This window comes from Panthera leo, chromosome B4, assembly GCF_018350215.1.
Source record: "Panthera leo isolate Ple1 chromosome B4, P.leo_Ple1_pat1.1, whole genome shotgun sequence".
Lineage (NCBI taxonomy): Eukaryota > Metazoa > Chordata > Mammalia > Carnivora > Felidae > Panthera > Panthera leo.
This window is the reverse complement of record NC_056685.1, coordinates 72,233,135-72,255,534: the sequence shown is the minus strand read 5'-3', so window position 1 is coordinate 72,255,534 and position 22,400 is coordinate 72,233,135. Positions and strand designations below refer to the sequence as shown.

Below are 22,400 nucleotides of genomic sequence, written 5' to 3'. Positions count from 1 at the left end.
ATCATTAAGGGTCTGAAGCAGCCACATTTTAAAATTTTCATTTCATGAACGATGTTATCGGCCAGAGAAGTGCTCTTGAATTTGAGGAGCTGCTGTCATCTCCGAGCGCAGTCCTTAAAAAATGTCAACACTATGCAGTACTGCCATCACGACAAGAACTCTGACAGATGCCTTTTTAAAAGCCTTGTGATATTCCAGGGCACAGCGAGAAGATATTTCAGGGGGAAAACGTCTGTGACAGAAAATGATACACAAGAAGATCTAACACATATTTTGCTTTAAAAGAACTGAATACTTTGCTGGTTGATAATAACATCTGTCAGTAATTAGGAAAGTAGCCAACGCTTACATTGTACTTACACCAAGGATGGCTGTAACATGTGACATGGATTAATTTCATTAATCCTCATGACAACTAACCCTATTAGGTAGGTATGATTATGATCCCCATTTTACTGATGAGGACACTGAAGAACAGAGAGGCTAAATGACTTTTATAAGGTCATCCGGCTAGACAGTGGGAGAGCAAGGCCCAGAGTCCATGCTCTTAACTGCTAAACTGCACTGCTTTCCACATGAACTATGGGACAGCTATGGTTTCATTCCTTCGTTCATTCACTCACTTAAACCAAGGGCCTTCTCTTTGCCTGGGATTCAGCTGTGAACAAAACACCGTGGTTCCTGCCCTAAATGAGCTTGTAGTCTTGCAATATACTATCTTCATTTTACAGAAGAAGAAATTCAAGCTCAAGAAGATTAGCCCTTCTCTCATTTCATTTTTGCCATTTGACTTACATCATGGAGAGGGAAAGCGGCTTTGTAGATCCCAGAGCTGACAAGTTTGTTAATCCCAAACTTTTTAACATTGTCTCTTACTTGATACTTGATCCGACAGAGGATGAAGTAAACCTAAAAAAAATTCCAAAATAGAATGCATGCTTTATTCTGTGTAACTAACAAACCATTTTTTACTATTGTAACTAGAATCTGTTTTCTTTGGGGGGGGGGGCAGTTTTTAAAAACAAAAATAAACCAAGCAAACCAGACCACTAATTATTCAAACAGCAGGTTCCAAATCACTCCAAGACAGCAACTGAACTTGGTTTAGACTTACAATGCGGCTTCTGGTGGCTGGATTGAAGAAAGTATCTCTATCTTGAATATAAAAATCATTCATCCGGTTCTTCTCAAATGGGGCAGTGAAAAACTCTTGCTCTGGTTTGATGATACTTTCATCCACTTGGAGGACTTTGGTAAACCAGCTGAAATTACCAAAGGCTGAGGTCCGCGTTTTAAGATCATTGGGTTTCAGAGGCAATTTGATGTGCATTATCTCAGCATACGTACATAACACTTCCCATGGGGCATGTACTTTTACAAATACAAGCTTATCATCCAAAATCTACATTGGAAAAACAAACACACAAACCAGGAAACCAAACAATTGTTTTCATAATTTTAAAACACATGGATTTTTCTTATGTTGCTGGCAGTTAAAACACAGGACACTGGGAAAAGTGGAGATAAAATAAAAACAGTCTTGCCCGCCATCATACATATTTGCCTTAAAGATAATTTCTTGGTTCAAATTATTGAGCAAGTAATTAAACACTCCTTATCATACTCCCCTCATAAAATTACTGTTTTTTAAAGTAGGATCCATGCCAATGTGGGGCTTGAACTCACGACCCTGAGATCGAGAGTCAGATGTTCTACCGACTGAGCCATCCAGGTGGTCCCCAAATTACTATTATTTTAAGTAAAGAAAAACAAACTTGTTAATTTGCCCATCATTCCATCCAAATTGATGACTAAAAAGAAAAACACTAGAATATTCATTGCAGTGTTAGTTTAATGATAATTTAAAATTTTCTAACCTATTATAAGATTCTTCAATGTATTATATATCTGTTAAATATCGTATTATGTGTTCATTAGAAAAAGATGTTGATGTAGAAATGCATTTACTACACATTAACAGGAAGAAAAGCAAATTATACAACCATGAAATAATTCCTTTTGAAAGGGAAAAATGTATATATTTTGGGTAATAAAAGAATTTAGGAGGACCACAAGGTTATTTATGGATGATTAGAATACAAAGGATTTTTATTTTTGCTATTCTTACATTTTCTAATTTTTTTGTAAATGATTGCTTTTTGTATATAAAAGAAGAAAACAATCACTTATACATGCATTCAGTATTACATTCTTTGGCTATTAAAAAAGATGTGCTGACTTTGATCAGAAACAAACACACCTTCTATAATGCAGATTTTAACAGACTCTCTGTCCCAGCCTACAACTAGGGCCTGGCTGCAGTTGCAAGTTTCAAATGCAAAAGACACGCAGGTTCCCAAGAGCAAAAGTCAGCCAAAGATTGGGAAGGGTCCAACACTTACCGATCTTGTCGCTTCTAACTGCAGGCCACCACAGATGAGGTTAGATTCATATGCTCTTCTTTTTCTCTGTCAAAAGAAATTGGAAACTATGTTAGGCCCTTTAGTTTTACCAAGGGCAGAAAAAGTCTTTTTTAAGAAAAACAAAACCAGGGGTGCCTGGGTGGCTCAGCTGGTTGAGTGCTGGACTCTTGATTTCAATTCAGGTCATGATCTCAGGGTTCGTGGAATTGAGTCTGGCATCGGTTTCTACACTGACAGCGTGGCACCTGGTAGGGATTCTCTCTTTCTCTCTTTGCCCCTCCTCAGCTTGTGCATGCATACATGCACTCTCTCTCAAAATAAATTTACAAAGAAGAAAAAAACAAAACCAGTTTGTATCTGAGAAAGAGATCTATCTGCTCAAAATGGCACATAAGCAATGAAGGTGCTCTGGCTGTTGGTGATTTGTGGGTATTAGATTCCAAGGTGAAATGCCACAGAGTATACTTAGACTCACTTATCACTCTGGAAGGCCCTGGTTGTCTCCATGGATTTCTGGCTATTTGGGATGCATATCTGTGGCTTCAGCACAATTCCAGAAACTTTTTTTTTTTTTTTTAACTTATAAGCGTTTTGGCACACAAATGGAGTTTGAGTCCCATTCACTGATGTTATTTACCAGTTAGCCCAGATCTGACATTCTAGACATATCAGACATTCAAATGGTCCAATTTCTGGATATGTATATTTCATCTCTACATGCCTTGAACAAATTCAATAAAATAACACAAACAAATTTGACAGAATTCAAAGGAATGTTTCTCTGCAAGACTGAAATGCACATGAAGATACAGTCCTCTAAATCTACAAAAGTTGGGAACTAATTCATCGATAACAGCTCCATCCACGTTACACAGCTATTTGAAAAGACGCAGAATATACTGTATTTGTTGATATTAAATTGTACCTGGCTAGGCTTTTGTCAAGCAGTGTCCTAAGCTGTAAGGAAATCATGTCGAGGTAGAGACTTGTTTAACCTTTTAAAAGAACACTTGTGAGGATGACACAGCTATACTGCTTCATGAAAGCAGGAAAATGAGTGAAGATGGGGTGAAGCATACAAACCCTGAAAGCAGACTGCCTGTGTTCAAATCCTGGTGCCATTACTTATCAGCTCCTTGACCCTTGGCAGGAAACCAACTCTCTGTGCCTCATTTTCCTCCTCTTTAGAATGGAGAAAAAAACCTCACTCTTCCTTTTGAGGGTCTCATGAGGATTGTATGATTCAAACCACTCAAAACACATATACTAGAATTAACATTTCTAGTCATCACAGAAAGTTAATTGGACCAATGCTCCCACCTAAGACAACTGAAAAAGCTAGATTAAAAAAAAAATAGATATTTCTTAGGGGTGGCTCAGCAGGTTAAGTGTCCAACTTCAGGTCATGATCTCATGGTTTGTGAGTTCGAGCCCCGCGTCAGGCTCTGTGCTGACAGCTCAGAGCCTAGAGCCTGCTTCCGATTCTGAGTCATCCTCTCTCTCTGCCTCTTCCCTGCTCATGTTGTCTCTCTCAGTCTCTCAATTAATAAACGTTAAGAAAAAATTTTAAAAATAGACATTTTTTGATTTCAGCAGTTAACAAGATAGGGGAATTAGTGGATCATGGCCTTGGTAATCCAGCAGCCAGGCGACTTTGCCCAGGGAGCACTGTTCACAACTTGCCGATTGTGAAGGGGCAGAGCAGTGGCTGAGCTGCTGTGCTATCAAAGTGCCTAGAACATGGAAAGTGGCTAATAAATAGAAAGGAGAGGGTGCTGTATGACAAAGACCAAAGGTGAAAAAAATATACCTAGTATTTGGCTAAATTTGAGTCCAAGTGGAATCCTAACATATTTTGTGGAAGTATGGAAACAGAACATTGCTTTAATTTTTACTTATTTAATAAATGGTTATACAGTACTTACAACATGGCAGAGACTGGTCTAAGGGCTTTCCAAATGTAATACTTTTAATTGCTTGTTACAATTTGAGCGTGCAATGGTCACTTAGAGAAAAACCATCAAGTGCTACCAACTTCCCTAAATATGAACAAGCGACCTGACCTACCATATCCCCAGCTTCAACTTGGGAAGCTCCTTCAGACTCATCCTGCTTCTACCTAAGCAGTATTCTTCAGTCTAGATCCTAACCCACATTTTCATTCTGGCATGGTGGTCCAGTCCTTGTACCTGACTGCACCTTTCTTTACTATTGCTTAAAAGCATTCTTCGATCCTGTAAACAATGTTCAACATAGTGCTTGCCACAGAGTATTTGCTCCATACATGCTTGTTGAAAGAACATATTCAACAAATGCTTCTTAATTCATTCTACAAACACTCCTGAGAGGCATCCTGTAAAGTACTGAAGAGTAAAAGAAGAATCTAAAATAGTTTGCTATAGGGGGACTATAGAGAAACCAGCACCCAGTGACCTAAGACCTTCCAATATGGAAGGGCTGAAACATTTCTTCATGTGTTTCATGATACTGTGATGGGCATTTGTTGTTCTTTATGGCCACCCAACATTTCAACTCTCCCCAGAGCCCATGTCCACTAGAGTAGATAAAAACTCAGACACTCTCCTTCCTGGTCTCCTGTGAAGTTCAGCTATTTGCATACGAGCTAGGCCTTGTCCATCAGACCAAGCACTCCAGACTCTCACTCTGAAGCTGGCAACACAAAGAAGCTGGGCCAAGCAGAACTCATCTTGCTGGGTATTGGGAGAGTGAATGCCGGTCCCAGAGAGAACAGAAGTAGAGGTTATGGCAGATTGTGGGCATCATTGCCGGTCAGTGCTGCTCCTGAATACCTGGTTTCCAAGCTTATTTATCTAACCCTTCAGAAGAACCTGTGAGCTCCCTAACATTCTTCGGAAGAACTCATTGTCTGCTTAAGTTAGAGCTCATTTCTGTTACTTGCCAGCAGAATCCTGATGGATACAGTAACCATAACTAGGGAAAACTTGTTAGCCTAAAACCTAAATCACTGTACAGGGGAGGGGGTGGGTATTCTGAGTAGACCAGACACTCTGACTTCTTCTCCTTCAGGGAAGATGACTCATCCTGAAGCTGTACAAAGGGCAACCCAGACTGTCTCATTAACAGGATCCATGACTGTGTCTTCTGTATCCTTTAGAAGTCAGTCAGGAAAAATTTCAGTTAGTTACAATGTGAAGGCTCAGGCCCAAAGATATTCACTCTTGTAGACAAATGTCTTTCTAGTTAGAAGAGCAGGAGAATCCGTCAAAAGAGGGACTTCTCTGGTGACTAAATGGCTATTTTAATAAGTGCTGGCATTACGAAATCACCTAACTGTGTTAACTGGCGTTCTTACAAATTCACAGTTACCACTACAGTTAGGTCCACTCCTTCCTGGCCCCTACTCATCCACCAGGCAGCTGTTCCAAACTTTCAAGGTAATCCTCACACTCCACGCCTAACTCTAGACTTGCACACTCTGCAAGTGACCCTGCCTCCTTCTTTGCAGAGAAAATGGCAGCCACTCACGTGAACCCCTGCTAGTGTCTTCCCTTCTACCTATCAATAGCTAGCTGCCATCTCCCCTGCAGTAACAAGACTACATCCTTTTCCTATCTTCTTTTGAGCTTTCAGCAGTATCTTCTTTCTGTTTATTCTTTCCTCTTCATTGCTCTGACTCCTCAGCCAACAAACACTTTAAGCGTTTCCCATCCTTAAGAATATTAAATCCTTCCATGGCCCTACCTACTCTTCGATTACCATCCCTGCCTCTAGAGATGTGTCTTTTAATCTTGAGATCCTCAGCACTTAGAACAGACCTATAAAAAACCTGCAATAAATGCCTGATGAATGAATAAATTGAGTGGATGGTGGATCGATGGCTGCCTATTATACAGGAATGGACTGAGTTGCTACTGACTGTAGCAACTGAGCTCCCCTTTCCTGAGCCCCCGCAAAATGTTCCACGAACTTTTACTTACAATTATTATAGAGTATAACAAAGAAGAGATACAGTTTAATTCTGGAGTGTGCTAGCACAAGATAGCTCAGGGACATCCAGAGTATCAAGTGATTTCCAGATACCTTGGAGTCTGAATTATTAGATGACAAAGGGGGATGGTTTAGAGAACTGGAAATGAACCAACCTCACAGAAGGGCGGTTCTGTCATCCAACATACCAAACACAAACCACTCCTGTCTTGGTTGTATCAGCTGTATCACCATGACTGTGGTGACGTGCTGAACTGCAGAAGACATGTCTCCTCCTCTATGGAATTCCTAAATTGATGCTACAACTCCTTAATGGCTTCATGGGACTCTCTCCTCTCAGATTTTACTCTACCAAATCGCCCCTTTAGCTCCTGCCAATTTGGTTTTCCATTTGGAAAATAATGGCATAATGGTTAGATGCAGAGTCAAAATTCAAACCCAGATTCTGTGACATTGGACAAATAACCTAAATCATACCAGTATCAGTGGCTTCATTTCAAAAATTGGACAAGAAATAGCTTTATCTCATGTTTCTTTAAGGATTGAATATGATCATGAGTAAACAGTCCTCAGCATCATGCTTGACCCATAATAAACCTTATAGACATGTTAGCCATATCCTCTTTTTCTGCCTTTAAATTTGTTCAACTTCCCTTATTTCATTAAATAAATAAATAAATAAATAAATAAATAAATAATAAAACTCTCTTTCCCCTGCAGGCTTTAGAGGTCCATCTCTCTTTTTTAATGCCTAATATCTAAACAAAACTAGTTAACCTCAATCCACTTGGCCTCCACACTGTGTGCACCAGTGACCCCCTAATCCTCCAGTGGGTCGCCAATAACATTGTTTTACTGGAACTCCAAGAAATGGACCTTAATGTTGAATTACTCAGCCCTCTTCTTGACTCTCCTGTATTGCTTGGTCATCCGGTCCTCAGACTACCTTTTCTGATATCTGGTGAATGTGTATATGTGCGAGAGAGAGAGAGAGAGAGAGAGAGAGAGAGAGAGAGGGAGGGAGGGAGGGAGGGAGGGAGGGAGAGAGAGGGAGAGGGGGAGAATGTCCTCTTCACTCTCTGAAAGTTGTGAATACATCTTTACACCTCCTTGCTTTTCCCTCATTTCTGTGTATAATAAGGGAGGTCACTGATAAGAGTATACAGCACATGTGAATATTATAGATGCAGAAAACCTTAGAAATACTTTTCTTCAGTCTCATTTTAATGGCTTGGTAATATTCTCTTGGAGAGATGTACTGTAATTTATTTAACAAATCTCAAATTGGTGGATATTTAGGTTGTTCCTAATTTTCACTATTATGAAAATCACTGTAGAACAGTCTTTGTGCATCCATTATTATTTCCTTGGGATAAAGTCCTAGAAGCAGAATTGTTAAATCAAAGAACGCATGCAATTTTAAGTTCTTTAATATGTATTGCCATACTGCCCTCCAGAAAGGTTGTACTAATTTATCCTATTTTAGTTTTTATCTAGTTCTTTACAAAGAACTCCTGAGATATTTACTTGATTTCTCTCAAGATAATTGGTAGACCTTGGAGTTGGTTTATAATGCCCTCTATTTTACCACTCACTATAAATACTTAAACAGCTGAATCAAGGATAGGACATTTTTATTTGCTTAAACATGTTAATCTATCACCTTGGAGTTACTTTAATAAGACAGTTCTTGTTATTTTCCTTTGGCAAGGCAATTCACAAAGAACTAGTGGAATATTTTAAAAATTGATCAAACCAGTTTTCTGGGTTTGTCAGGTAGCTAAAGTAAATTAGCATATGCACAGTATTTGTCAAATGGGCACATATCAGGAAGACTACTTAAGATTGCTTACATCTGTTTAATATAAAATCATCATCTTTGCTTCTCCATAGAATTTACACTTAGATAAGTAACAGCATTCTTGACATTTAAAAAAAATTAAGGTAGCGCTGTCGTCCATGTTAAAATGAAAGAAAGTTAATATTGCATACTGCCTGACATGGCCATTGTCCAATAAATACTTGTTGAAAAAGTGAAATATAAGGTCACACAATTTCTAACAAAAAGTGATCCATGTGCCTTGTTGGAAAGCCTTACATATGTGAACCTCAACTATGTGCCATGCTCTATAGTCTACGGTTTGTATTTAGCAGCACAAAATAACCAAACTAGACTCTTTTGGCTCTGAAAAATGCCCAGTCATACTTCAGACTGTGCTATAAATTCTTCTGTCTCTAGGGGAACAAACTCAGCGGCATTGTAACCTGGATTTTTTTTTTTTTTTTTTTTTAACCTACTTCTAGTAAAGCCAAAATGACTGTAATCATTGAGGATCTGTGTACATCATGAAAAAGATGGATGTGATTCTATTACTATTGGTGGAGAATGATGCTGGGGGATAAGAACCTCTATTCCACCCCAGAAACTGGAATTTTATTCGTATCTCTTTTGAGAGGTTAATACAGCTGTCAGAGAAATGAAGAATAAAAGCAATCAAAATCACAAAGGACAGACGGGCATAATTAAGGAAGCTTTCTGTCCCTAAGCACCTTAGATTACACATCTCATTTGGCTTAATAAAGTCATTGTGGGGAAGACTGGCTTGTGAATTACACAGCAATAATACTGATTGTAAACACCAATCTACTATTTTCTTTATGTCACCCAGCTTTTTCAGGATAAAAAAATAGGGGTTGTAATGCCTACAAAGTGAAATTACTGAACACACTGTAATGATAATAAAGCGCAAATCAGTTGGGATTAATGAAACACATGCATAGATTAATTTCACATATTCTTACAGCTTTGTTAGGCAAAGTACTGATGATGCTGTCAGAGTATTTTTCAACTTGCCAATCTTGGTTAAGCCTACAAAGATGAATGAGGAATAAGTTAAAGGTACTTAATTTGTACAAAAAAAATTACTGTCTAATTACTCTAAACGCTATTTATTAGTTATATATCATGTGCTCAAGGTTTGGTAAGTGGAATAAATTATTTAATTGGAATTTAATTTAAGCTCACATGTTGGTGATAAAATATTTAATGTGAGTGGACTGATCTGATGAGGAATTTACTCAAGTAGGTAGTGTGTATTCTCTAGGGGACAGAAAAAAGATGAGCATTCTAAATAATAAGCATGGAATAGAAGCAAATATTTAGCTGAAATTCACTTCAAATTTTCTTTATAAATTAACATTTTAGGTGTAATTATAAAAGACAAATGCTCTTTGTGGGTAACTTAGAAAACAGAAATTTTCTGAGAAGGGGAAAACTATCATCTAATAACATCTCACTGCTGAGATAACTACTGTAAACATTTTAGTGCAAGGTTTTCCAAATGTACTTACTTACACAAACAACTTGGAGCACTGGCTTCAAATGCAGATTTTTTGGGCTCTTCTCCTGGAGATTCTGACTCAGTAGGTACACAATGCTGTCTGAACAATCTACTTTCAAGGGGCAAAACAAGTGCCTCTTCTCAGACAAAATTAAGAAACACTGCTTTTAAAACACGCCTTCTCTATGTATATACAGCAGCTATTCTTCTGTGATGATTTAGCCCTTTCAAGACTAATCCTTACGAAAATTCAGCATAGTTCTTTTTCCCCATCTTATACCTTTTAAAAAGTGAGACACATGTGTATGTTTGGGACAGGGCAAATGACAGCTTCTTCCTTCAAACCTAAGGCCAGATCTCAGAAGGACCAGGCAGGGAAAGGAAAGGATTTTCTGTTCTCCACATCTTTGTGAGATGAAATGGAAGAATCAGGTTTTACTTATTAGGATTTCAGGGTCCTTCTTGTTTGTCTGTTCTAAGGACAGTCTGGGCCCAAGGACACTTCCCATTTTGGGAATAAGAAGATTTGGGTTCATTGCTCTTACGCTGAGTACTCAAAAATAAAACCAAACACGCTTATACCAGGCGACACATTTTGTAGCTGTGATGTGAAACTGCTGATTCTAGTTTACTTTATTCCTTTTAACCTGCAATCCTAGTATAAGCAAGGAGGGTGTAAAGAAAGGAGATAAAAATATAAAGGGCTCCCTACCTTAGTCTAAAATGCTAATGAGTTGAAGCCAAACCTGATTTTGCTCCCTACAATAGAAGAGAGGACACTTACCAAAAGTTATCTGGGAAGGTAAAACCAGCCAACAATGGTTACCCATCATTTCTTCTTAACCTATCCTAAGATGAGCCTCAGGTTTCCAATTCATGGACTATCTGCGGTGAACATGTCATTTCCAGGAATTATTTTATACTGTTCTGATTCTTCATAATCCCCTTCTGCCATCCCTTTGGCTCTTCAATTTGGAGAAGTTAGGCCAATGTTAAGTCTAGTCAATCATGGCTTCCCTTTTACGGGGCTCCATGGAATAAATTTCTTTCTGGGAGATTATCAAAACATTATGTTTCTTTTGGACAGTTTTATTTTTATTGTGTTAAGACATTAGACTATATTATTAATAACATCTCCCATTTTCTTTGGCTACTAGGAAACTCAGAGGCAAATTTATAGCTCAACACTAACTTCTGAACAGGACCTATGGTTACTTAAAAAGTCACTTTATTACTCTGACACCTGGCTTCATTTTATTTTCTTGGACTTTACATTTGTCACTCTGTGTTTCTCATCTAATTACTTTTCATTCTTGATATTATTTCTGTAAGTGACCTCAAATACTTTATAACAAATTATAAATAAACTATGTTAATGTAATATTAGCCTAAGTAAGGAGCTAATGACTGGGAAAACCATACATTGCGAGCTGAAGTCAATAATAAATGATTTTTGAGTTATTTATACTGTTATCATCTATTGGCCACAAATGACCATATATTTAATGCACATAAGACTTAATGAGGAGTCAAGCCATGTGATCCCTCAATAGATACAAAAGAAAGCATTTGATAAAATTTAAAATCCAGTTATAAAACTCCTAGCAATCTAGGACTAGAAGGCGACTCCTTTAACTTTTTTGAAGGAAAACTGCCAAAATTTGATAGCAGTTGTGATATTTAATGGGGGAAACTTTAGAAACATTCCCATTAAAATCAGGAACCCTATAATAGTGACTACTATGTGTTCCTGGTTTTATTCAAGAGGTCTTAGCCATTGCACCTAGCCAAGGAAAGGAAAGAAGTATAAAGATGGCAAAGGTAGAGCAAAACTCTCATCATTCATAGATAATGTGGTCTTTTTCACTTAAAAGATCCATTGCAAATTATTAGAACTAAAGAGAGTTTATCAAGTTTTCTTGGTAGAACTTATGAAAACCAATGGACTTTATACACAATAAATCACAAACCACAATTTAAAGTGCTTCTGACAATAACAACAAAATTTTAAAATAAAAATAGTTAAGGAGTGCCTGGGTGGTTCAGTAGGTTAAGCGTCTGACTTCAGCACAGGTCATGATCTCATGGTTCGTGGGTTTGAGCCCCGCATCAGGCTTTGTGCTGACAGCTCAGAGCCTGGAGCCTGCTTCAGATTCTGGGTCTCCCTCTCTCTCTGCCCCTCTCCCACTCATCCTCTGTCTGCAAAAATAAACATTACATTTTTTTAAAAAAAGAATAGTAAAAATGTACAAGATCAGGGAAAGATAAATACCATACGATTTCATTCATATGTGGAACTTAAAAAACAAGACAAATGATCATAGGGGCAAAAAGAGAGAGACAAACCAAGAAACAGACTCTTAACTACAGAGAACAAACTGATGGTTACCAGAGGGGAGGAGAGTGGGATGGGTTAAATAGGTGATGGGGATTAAGGATTATAATTATTGTGATGAGCACCAGGTGTGGTATCTAAGTCTTGAATCACTAAATTGTACACCTGAAATTAAAAATAAAAATGGACAAGATCTTCATGGACACTGTTATAAAAGTTTACTAAAAAATATAAGACCTCAGGGGTGCCTGGGTGGCTCAGTCGGTTAAGCGTCCGACTTCAGCTCAGGTCATGATCTCACTGTTTGTGACTTTGAGCTCCGCGTCGGGCTCTGACAGCTCAGAGCCTGGAGCCTGCTTCAGATTCTGTGTCTCCCACTCTCTCTCTCTGCTTCTCTCCAGCTAATGTTCTGTCTCTCTCTCTCAAAAATAAATAAACATTAAAAAAAAAAAAACTTAAAAAAATGTATAAAACCTCAGTAAATGGAGAGATATAATGTGTTCACTGTAGTAGAACTTTTTGATGAACTTTGAAACATGTCCAAAGAGATCTCTTCCGGCTTCTAGGCAAACATTTCCAGCCTCATGATAACTCATCTAAAACAATGGATAACAGTTTTAAAAAGCTCACAGGATCTGGAACCAATTAGTTAGCTGTCTCACATTATTTGAAAGTTTGGATACAATTTAGTTCGATTGCTCATTTCTCAAAAACCTCACATTCTATGGCGTCCACTGGCCAGATTCTTCTGCTGCATACTAAAGAATTCTTAAAGTCAGATATGAAATACAAATTTACATTTCCATACAAAAATTCTCATCTAACTTCAAGGAAATGAATTTTCTGTTAACTTTTAGGAATGGCTTGTGCAGATAAAAAATTAAATGAATAAAACACTTAGTCAGGATTGCTTATATGGTCTTTATGCTACCTAGACCCCTCCACCCTCTTTACCATCCCCTGAATTCTACCTTTACTTGGTCATAAACTCATATGTTGGAAGGGAGGTCAAGGGTCATATGAAACACAATTCAAAATAGATCGATTCTGCCACTTGTTCGCAGTTCTAGCAAAAGGAAGTGGAAGAAGCATTGCTAACAAAACTAAGCAGAAGGCGTTGGAGAAAAATATAGAAACTTGTTTTATTTAGAACATCTCTGCTCTTCATAATGTACATGGAACATATTTAGATATCACTAATCATGTACTATGCCACACGCTGCTGGCTACCTACTGAACAGTCAGTCACTTCCCCCTTCTTCACTGCTAAGAAAAGCCTGATGGTTTTCCAGGTATTGGGTGATCAGGCAATTTAAAAGATGAAAGGCTAATCTTCATGTGTCTGTGGTAATGATGGGAAGAAGTAATTCCATTGTCTTGCCAACAAGAAGTTTTGGAACAGACTGTGACAGACCATGAACTGTGAAGGCAAGTCTGCTTAGGGCCCTTCTAGGGAGTTTTCTTCCCCCTTAAAAAAGGGCATTCCCTCTTCTCACCTCCAGATGCCTTGAGTACAAGAGCCATCTTGTAACCAAGTGAAGTCAGTTTAAGAACAGAAACATAATGAGGCTGGCAGGGCAAAGGATGTTATGAGTTCAATTCCTGACGACCTCTTTAAGTCAATAAATTATCCAACCCAGAAATGGTTTTACCTCTAGGCTACACTTTTTTTTTTTTAAGAGAGAGAACACACATGCACATGGGGAATGGGCAGCGGGAGAGGGAGAGAGAGAATCCTAAGTGGGCTCCATGCTCTGTCTTAAAGCCTGACTTGGGCCTTGATTTCATGACAGTGAGATCATGACCTGAGCTGAAATCAAGATTCAGATGCTTAACTGACTGAGCTGCCCAGGTGCCCAGATGCTTTTATGGAGGGCTATTTCTTAAGTGAGAAAATTATTTCCTTTAGCATTTAAGACATTTTGAGTTCTTGCAGAAAAACAAAAAACAAAAACCAAAACCATTCAAACTGACTCAGTGCCCAGGATAGTGTAAGCTAAATGGGCAAGCATTATTGAAACAACTTATAATCATTCCCCATGCCTAATCTAAATGATTAACACTTTTTATCTTATTTAAAAATATTTTTAATGTTTATTTATTTTTGAGAGAGAGAGACAGAGACAGAGTGCAAGCAGGAAAGAGATGGTAGAAAGAGAGACACAGAATCTGAAGCAGGATCCAGGCTCTGAGCTATCAGAGCAGAGCCCTACATGGGGCTCGAACTCACAAACCATGAGATCATGACCTGAGCCAAAGTCAGGCGCTTCACCCACTAAGCCACCCAAGGTGCCCTGATTTGTACTTTTTAAAGGAAGGTGTGAAGTTCCTGAGGTATTTTCACTAATATAAAGGGACAAAGTGACATGCTATTTGGAGATTTAGCTAGAAAAAATATTTTCTCTTCTGTTCATGGGAAGATGTAGCCTTTTACTCCTCTATGTTTTGTGGCCCTATTACTTCTTTCTCCATTTCTAGAAAAGTATTTAACAATACTCTTTAGATCAGCCACTGACAAAGTCAACCTTGGTGTTGCTTTAGGAAATCAGTATGATTTACACATAATTTTTTTTTTCTCTCAAAGAAAACAGGATTTTGGAATTGCCTTTCCTTGGTGGAGTCCTAAATCCTGAATAAGGCCTGACAGAGGGTATGATAGAACTCACAAATGTGTTTCTGATTAATAAAAATGTGATTCCAAAGCTGAGCTTTAAATTCTGGTGGAGTCTAAGGAATATGTACAAACACGGTCTCAAAGCACTTCAAAGCACGGGTTAGAAAAACCAACATCATGGTACATCTATCCATGAGTTCAGAGACTGCCAAACTAATGACTTTTTTTCTCCTGATTTATGAGAGTTACCCTGGGACCTATTTCTGGGTAAAGCAAATGCAGCACTTATTAATAATGTAAGCAGCTCTAGGGCCCCTTCACCATGGCAGTGAAGCTCTTGTCTAAAACCAGAACTGTTTCCTTTACACTTTAATGGATTAGATTTGTTTAACTTACTTTACATAGTGCTTAGTGCAGTTCCACTGGCATAGGGGTGCTTAATGAATATTTGATGACGGTGACTATGACTGCACACAATATATCTTAGTGTCCACAGGAAAATGATAAAACACTCTAAGCTACATTCCTCTAGTGATGAAATCATATAATACCAAAAGAGGAGTCATGCCTTTTCATGCTAGCACACTGTTTTAAGAAAGCCGGAAATAAGAGTAAGGGCATAGGAATTACTATTACCTAATATGATTTAATATGTGCTAACAATTTATATCACATTTCTACATAATATTTTACTTAATCCTTACCATAAGCCTATGGACTAGGTATTGGAATTCCCATTCCCTGAATCTAAGTTGCCATTAGTGTGTGATGAACCAATATTTTACATATCCATAAGAAAAATTCAGCCAATGAAATTATGATATGCCATTTGTAAGACATACCCTGATTTTAAAAGATGTCAAAATGTAAAAATAATATCATCTCAAAAATGATAATGAGTATGATACTGACCAGAAAATTCATTCAAGTCATATAGCCAGTTAATAGGTATGGCCAAGACTAGCCTGCTGCCCACCAAAGATTCATGTTCCACTTCTACAATGTGGAGTTCCTACAGAGAAATGGCTGTCCAGCCAGAAAATACATTTTCCATTTTCCAGAGTTCGGACCAATAGAATGTAGCAAAATTGACGTCATTTCCAGGCCAAAGTGGTAACGAAGCACATCCTCTCCATCCTCTCTCTTAAATTATTATTTATGTTGATTCCTAGGATGATTTTAGAAACTACCTGTTGAATATGGCAAAGCTTCTGTGTCAGCCTGGGTCCCTGAATGACTGCAAGGGACCAAGCCTTACCCGTACCCCTAAACCCATATTGCCAAACAGGGATGCTACATCTGATTTGACATGAGAAATAAGTAAACTTTTATTATGTTAAGACATTGTAATTCAGAACTAGTTTATCATATCAGCTAGAATTACTCCAAATAATTGGAGTGGCAGAATTAGAATGTGAATGTTAAGTTCCAGTGCCTGCGTTTACTCTGTGATACCATGTGAATGCAAAACACGAAACTTACCCCTTCCAAAATAAACACACGAAAACAGGCATGATTGCTTCGTTTTAAGCAGGTTTCATCAGCTGGTTTGAAATAATGAGCAGAAATCAATAGACTTAAGAATGATGTATTTCAGAGAGAAAGTCCAGAGAGAATAATTTAAGCTCTGTATATGAATACCATAGATGTGAGAAAAACAAACAAAGAATGAGGGAGTTGTTTTCAAAGTGGGGAAAAGTGACCTATGTATGCTCTCTTCTTTTTGTCCTGTTTCAGCTTAATACAGTTTGGGTTCAGGTAAAGGAGATCCAGGTATGTTATAAGCCTAGGCTACTAAATGGTTTAATATCTCAAGATAAAAATAGTCTTGTTACTTAAGAAAACTTGAAGAAGAGGAAAGGGAAGGAGGAGCAGCTTGAATGGCAACGGATGAAAAGGAAGAAAAAGGAAGTGATAGAAAATGGAAGAGGTGACTAGCACAGGTTCTAAATTCAAGACAAGAATTTGAACCATGGCTCCACTATTTGTTGGTGACCTTGGGCAATCATTGTAACCTAAGGGTCAACTCGGTCATCTACAATGGTACGATAACAGAAGGCACCTCGTAGGTTATGTAAAAATTAAGTGAGACAATGCATGCAAAAGGCACCCAGCATCCATGAGTGAGAGCACACTGAAGGCTAGTGGTTACTACACTGGCTGTCATCACTAATCATCAGCGTCCCTTCCCAACCTAGTTGCAAATAGCCAAGTATGATTTTAATGTAAATCTCTTCTACAGATAGAAAATCCAATTCCTTGGAATAAAGTCTGCCTTTGGCTGTGAAACCAACTGAGGTTAAGAGCCTGAGGAAGTTTCTGCTTCAAATTAAAAAATATATATATATCCGTTAACATGCCTTGAGGGAATGATGAGCAGAGAAAATATGAAAGTATGTTTGGTATATCATATTTCAAATACCGGTTTCACTTTATTGCTTACATAAAAATAGCACTTTTTTTTTCATTTCACGATATTATAAGAAATAAAACGGAAAATAGCACACACAAAAAACTTACCCTTTGTTTTTCATTTGAACCCTTTTTATTGGTTTCTTTTCTACTTTCATCTTCATACACTAGAACAAAGTCGATTCTTCGCTGACCGTCATTAAAAAAGAGGGAGTCGGGTTTTCCATTAAATTCTTCCTGTGTAGGAAAACAAATTTTAATATAATTTTTTCAAAGTGTCAATTATAAGTGTTTATTTTCTAGCTTTAATAGATACATCATCGTGCTTACTGAGAAAAAGAAATGCACTGCTAGTTACTTAACTAAGAGGTCACGGTCACCATGATCTTTGCGAGCACAGTTTGTTCTGGGTGAAAGAAGTCCTTGAATTAAGCAGTTTATGATTATTCTACAAACACATGGGGAACTATCAGTATTATGTATGTAAACACAATCATCTCAGAATTATTCCCTCCTCGAACAGCAAAGGAGAATGTTTGCAAATAAACACAATAACCAGAGGTGCCTATCTGAAGTACGGAGGTTCATTTAGCAAGAAGAAAAATCTAAGACAAAGCACTATTTATGAAAATCCCATCCTTCCTAAGCCATATTTTCATGGCTTCTCTCTGGACCTCACCACTTTAGGAAGGTACCACTTTATAACCCTAAACATATGCCAGATGATGCATAAACACATTTTGTGTTTTGATAAACACAAAAGCTACAATGGTTGTTGGTATATGTTCCTGAATCCACAGAAGATACCCCTTCACTCCTACCAAACAAAACAAATAAATGACCCTGGCAGCAACGATAAATAAATAAGCCTTTAGTTCAGAGCATAAAAGCTTTATGGCTTAAAAACAAAGAAATAATGGCAGAACTCGGACCTACTAGAGTCGAACAACTTTTATTACCATGTGGATTTGGATAGAATTATTTTAATTTGCTCTAAGCAAAGACTTGGGTTTGTGTTTCTCACACAGCTTGTCAGGATGCTCATGTGAATTTTGTTGCTGTTGTTTAAGAATCAGACTACTTTTTAACTGATAGGTAATATTTAAAAATTTTTAACTTCTTTCTCCATTAAAAACTCATGGGGAGATTGCATTTTGCAGTCCTTTGGTGGAAACACTTAATCATTAGATGCGATTAATTCTTCTCTGCATTTACCATCAATTAATAAAAAAAATCACCTAATTTTACCAGCACTCCTTCCTCCTTTACTTCACACTTTTGAAAAGACAGATCTTTTGCTGAGGGTATACAGCCTGATACTTGTCATTCCTGTCTTTTCCACCATGGAGTGGGGGCAGGTTTCTTGCTAGTATTCAAAACGTATCCCATTTAGCAGGTTCCTTCACCTGTGGAGTGCATGCTGCTGGCCTAACTCAGAACACCCCCCATCACAGTGCCGTTTAACCAAGGATTCCAATCACAAATTAACACCCATAAACTTGAAGAGTATTTAAAGCTATACAAAAATGCTAAGCCCTGTCTTTTTCAATTCAGCCACAAAGTCCTTCAGGCTCCTTCCATTTCTCTTTTTTTTTTTTTTTTAATTTTTTAAATGTTTATTCTTGAGGGAGAGAGACAGAGTATGAGTGTGGAAGGGGCAGAGAGAGAAGGAAACACAGACTCCGTAGCAGGCTCCAGGCTCTGAGCTGTCAGTACAGAGTATGATGCAAGGCTCAAACCCACAAGCCGTGAGATCATGACCTGAGCTGAAGTCGGACGCTTAATTGACAGAGCCACCCAGGTGCCCCGATTTCTCTTCCTTTCAATGAGGATGTTACTATTGGTGACAATCAGGGCAGTTGCTAGAGGAAACTTTTACACAGAAGGGGGAAAAAATGAAAAATTTCCTTGCAGTGACAAAGGGGGAGGTGAACTGGGGTGGAATTTAGTCATGAAAACCTGGTCATCATTACAGATGTCTGAAAAGTATACAAAAGCCACTTGTTCTCTGTAGCCCACATTCTGTTGCCTTCGGTGGCATCCAGCAGGACTCATCGAAGGTCTGAAGGAGGAGATCTGGAATAAGACCCACATCTGCACGACGCTCTGGGCACTCTCCCTTGCATGGCCCTTGCTCAGCCACACAGGCTGGCTGGCAGCTCCAGGATAGTCTGGTCTGCGTGCACGTCTTTCCTGTGTGACAGAAGACCATGGTCCTTTATTTGGAGGAAAGCCTCAATGACCTGGCAACAGCTGTCTGTGTGAAATAACTAGGTCAAACTCTGATATGGTTTTACTGGAATGCAATGCTAGGGAAAAGGGCACCAGGTTTGTGCTGCTGTGAAATCCAGGTTTCCCATCGCTTGGCAGAAGGCTCTGCTAGGCAACTGGGAGAAAGGGAGAAACTCAGTGTAGGGTTGGAAAGAATACATAACAAAAAAGAAATCTGGCCTGGTCTGAATTTTAAAAGACTGACTTATAAACAAAACTTTTTTTTTTTTTTTTTTTTTTTTTTTACAGATGGATTTTTCAGTAATAATTCTACTCCAGGCCTAACTCACCCATCAGGACACTGAAATAATAGAGAACTAAAAAGTAATTCCTTTCTTACAGTTTTGCTTTATATGAAGTAAAATTTTAATAGTCTCTCATGATAAATACTGATACACTTCTTTAAATGACTGATTATTCAGTGATGAAGTATTCAAGTCCTGACCTCTATGCCTTTCTTGGTACCTACTCAAAACCTTATCTTTACTGTTTTCTACCAAGTCAAATGGCATCGAGATGAAATACAAAAACTCTGAAACCAGACGTTTTTCCAAAGAAGACATACAGATGGCTAACAGACACACGAAAAGATGTTCAACATGACTTATCATCAGGGACATACAAAGCAAAACTATAATGACATACCACTTCACGCCTATCAGAATGACTAAAATTAACAACACATGAAACAACAAGTGCTGGTGAGGCTGCAGAAAAAGGGGAACCCTCTTTCAGTGTTGTTGGGAATGCAAACTGATGCAGTCACTCTGGAAAACAGTATAGAGGTTCCTCAAACTGTTAAAAATAGAACTACCCTAGGATCCAGCAATTGTACTACTAGGGAGGTATTAACCCAAAGGATACAAAAATACTGATTCGAAGGGATACATGCCCCCCCGATGTTTACAGCAGCATTATCAACAAGAGCCAAATTATGGAAAGAGTCCAAATGTCCATCAAATGATGAATGGATAAAGAAGATGTGATACACACACACACACACACACACACACACACACACACACACAATGGAATATTACTCAGCCATCAAAAAGAATGAAATCTTGTCATTTGCAATGACGTGGATGGAGCTAGAGAGTACTATACTAAGTGAAATAAGTCAGAGAAATACCGTATGATTTCACTCATACATGGAATTTAAACAAAACAGACGAACATAGGGGAAAACAAAAAGAGAGAGAGAGGCAAGCCAGAAAATAGACTCTTAACTAAAGAGAACAAACTGAGGGTTACTGGAGGGGATGTGTGTGTGTGGGGGGAATGGTAATAAGGAGGGCGCTTGTTGTGATGAGCACCACACATTGTAAGTAAGTGATGAATCACTAAATTCTACACCTGGAACTAATATTATACTGTGTTAACTAACTGGAATTTAAATAAAAACTTGGAAAAACAAAAACAAAAATACCCTGAAGGCCAATCTTTCCTGTTCAGCAGCTTAAGTTTAAAAACACTTGAAGAGAGGTTGAAAATTTATCAGGTAAAATTATTTTAGAGATCATGGCTTCTGTATGGTTACTGACTTCCCCACTAGGACGACCCCACTAGGGTGTTAGGCAAATGTCTCAAATGTCGAGGAAGTAAACAGTCTCTAGCTGTTAATACGTCTTTCTGGAAAAATATCAACTAAAAATCCAATTACAGTTTGGAGTCTATACTATATTCTACCTGTTCATACCCAATGCCCTCTCTGGTTCCGAAGATGTTAGATCTCACCCACCTAGCATTCAGTTACTCCTGGGTAGCCACTTGACCTAACGCTGTACTGAAAGTTAAAGGCTACAGAGGTTAAAAAAAACCCCACCCACGTTCATTGTCAGTACACCAGAACTGGTGGCAACCACTGTGAAATAGTGACCTGACTACCTCTGCCTTTGGCTGCTGCCTTTGACATTTCATACTTGGGATGCAGAGGAGACATACAGGTCTGAGCAGTAACAGCTTGGCTGAGGAGAGCAGGAGAGGGAATAAGAAGGGAGGTCAGGTGTGATTCATACAAGCGATGTTTTCCAGGCCTCCCTCCTCTCAGCTGGCTTCTTTCCTCCTTTTATTTATGGGGCGGCTCCTTCAACAAAAGAGCCCCGCAGGGCAGGATCCTCCTTAACCAAATCATGATAAAAAATGCAAGCAACAAAATACTGTGCCCAGTGCTTTTAAGCTACAGTCGTGAATTTAAGAACATGAAAATTTTTTGCTCTTGGCTAAGAAGTACGAGTGGGTGCTGGTCCTGTACCTGGAGTCTGGTTCAGGCCTCCATGGTATAGGACAAGCGATTGAGAAAGAATGTCCTAGTGGACACAAAGACAGATCCAAAGATGGTAATTAATTACTTAGCAGGAAAATTTCTCATAAGTAATCTCTGAATGAAATGAGGCATTAGACCTTTCCTTGAATAGATGCTTCAGGCAAATGAAGGGTGACATGATGAGGTCTCTCTTCTAGGTGGGGAAAGAAGGACCAGGGTAAAAGAGGACCTAGGAAACAGGCATCACTGTTTCCTGAGTGTCACTGCTCTGTGGCATTTAGGTTAGTTCTAGGTGAGCAGCCTGTCTCACTTAGCACCCTTCTGAAATCCCTGATATCAGCACTTGGTAAATCCACAACATAACTTGCTGCTTAACATTTGTTCAATCTCATATTTCTCAAGTGTCCACAAAATCAGGTCCCCAAATAACCCTGCAAAACACAAGACTGGAAGTTCCATTTCACAATAGAGGCATCTAATTTCGAGAGCTTAAAATGCTGAACTTAAGTTATTTGTCCAAGATCTGCATAAAAAGCAGTGTAATTGGTATTTTTGCTCAAACTCTTATTTATGTGTAAGGGTGTTTGAAACTTGCCTTGGACAGCAAGTGATATTCTGATTGTATCTCCAGAATTTTCAAATAGTCTACTCCTGATCTGATATGGTTGTCATTTACTATGATACTGGAGAGTAGTCCAAGCTCATTTGGGCAATGGTGTCAACCTTTATACAAAGCAGGATACAAAAAAGTCTTAAGATCTAACGATAA

The 22,400-nt window shown here is 38.4% G+C and overlaps 1 protein-coding gene across 2 annotated transcripts in view; it reads right to left on the bottom strand.

Annotated features, from left to right (window-relative positions):
• The window catches only part of ANO6 (anoctamin 6), a 199,499-nt gene that overhangs the window by 70,797 nt on the left and 106,302 nt on the right, over positions 1-22,400 (bottom strand). For both annotated transcript variants that reach the window (XM_042946303.1, XM_042946305.1), the window contains 4 exons: positions 17,203-17,331; positions 2,403-2,468; positions 1,115-1,402; positions 796-909 (listed from right to left, as the gene is read on the bottom strand). In XM_042946303.1, the coding sequence (XP_042802237.1) occupies positions 796-909; positions 1,115-1,402; positions 2,403-2,468; positions 17,203-17,331 (597 nt within the window). The remainder of the gene's footprint in view (positions 1-795; positions 910-1,114; positions 1,403-2,402; positions 2,469-17,202; positions 17,332-22,400) is intronic.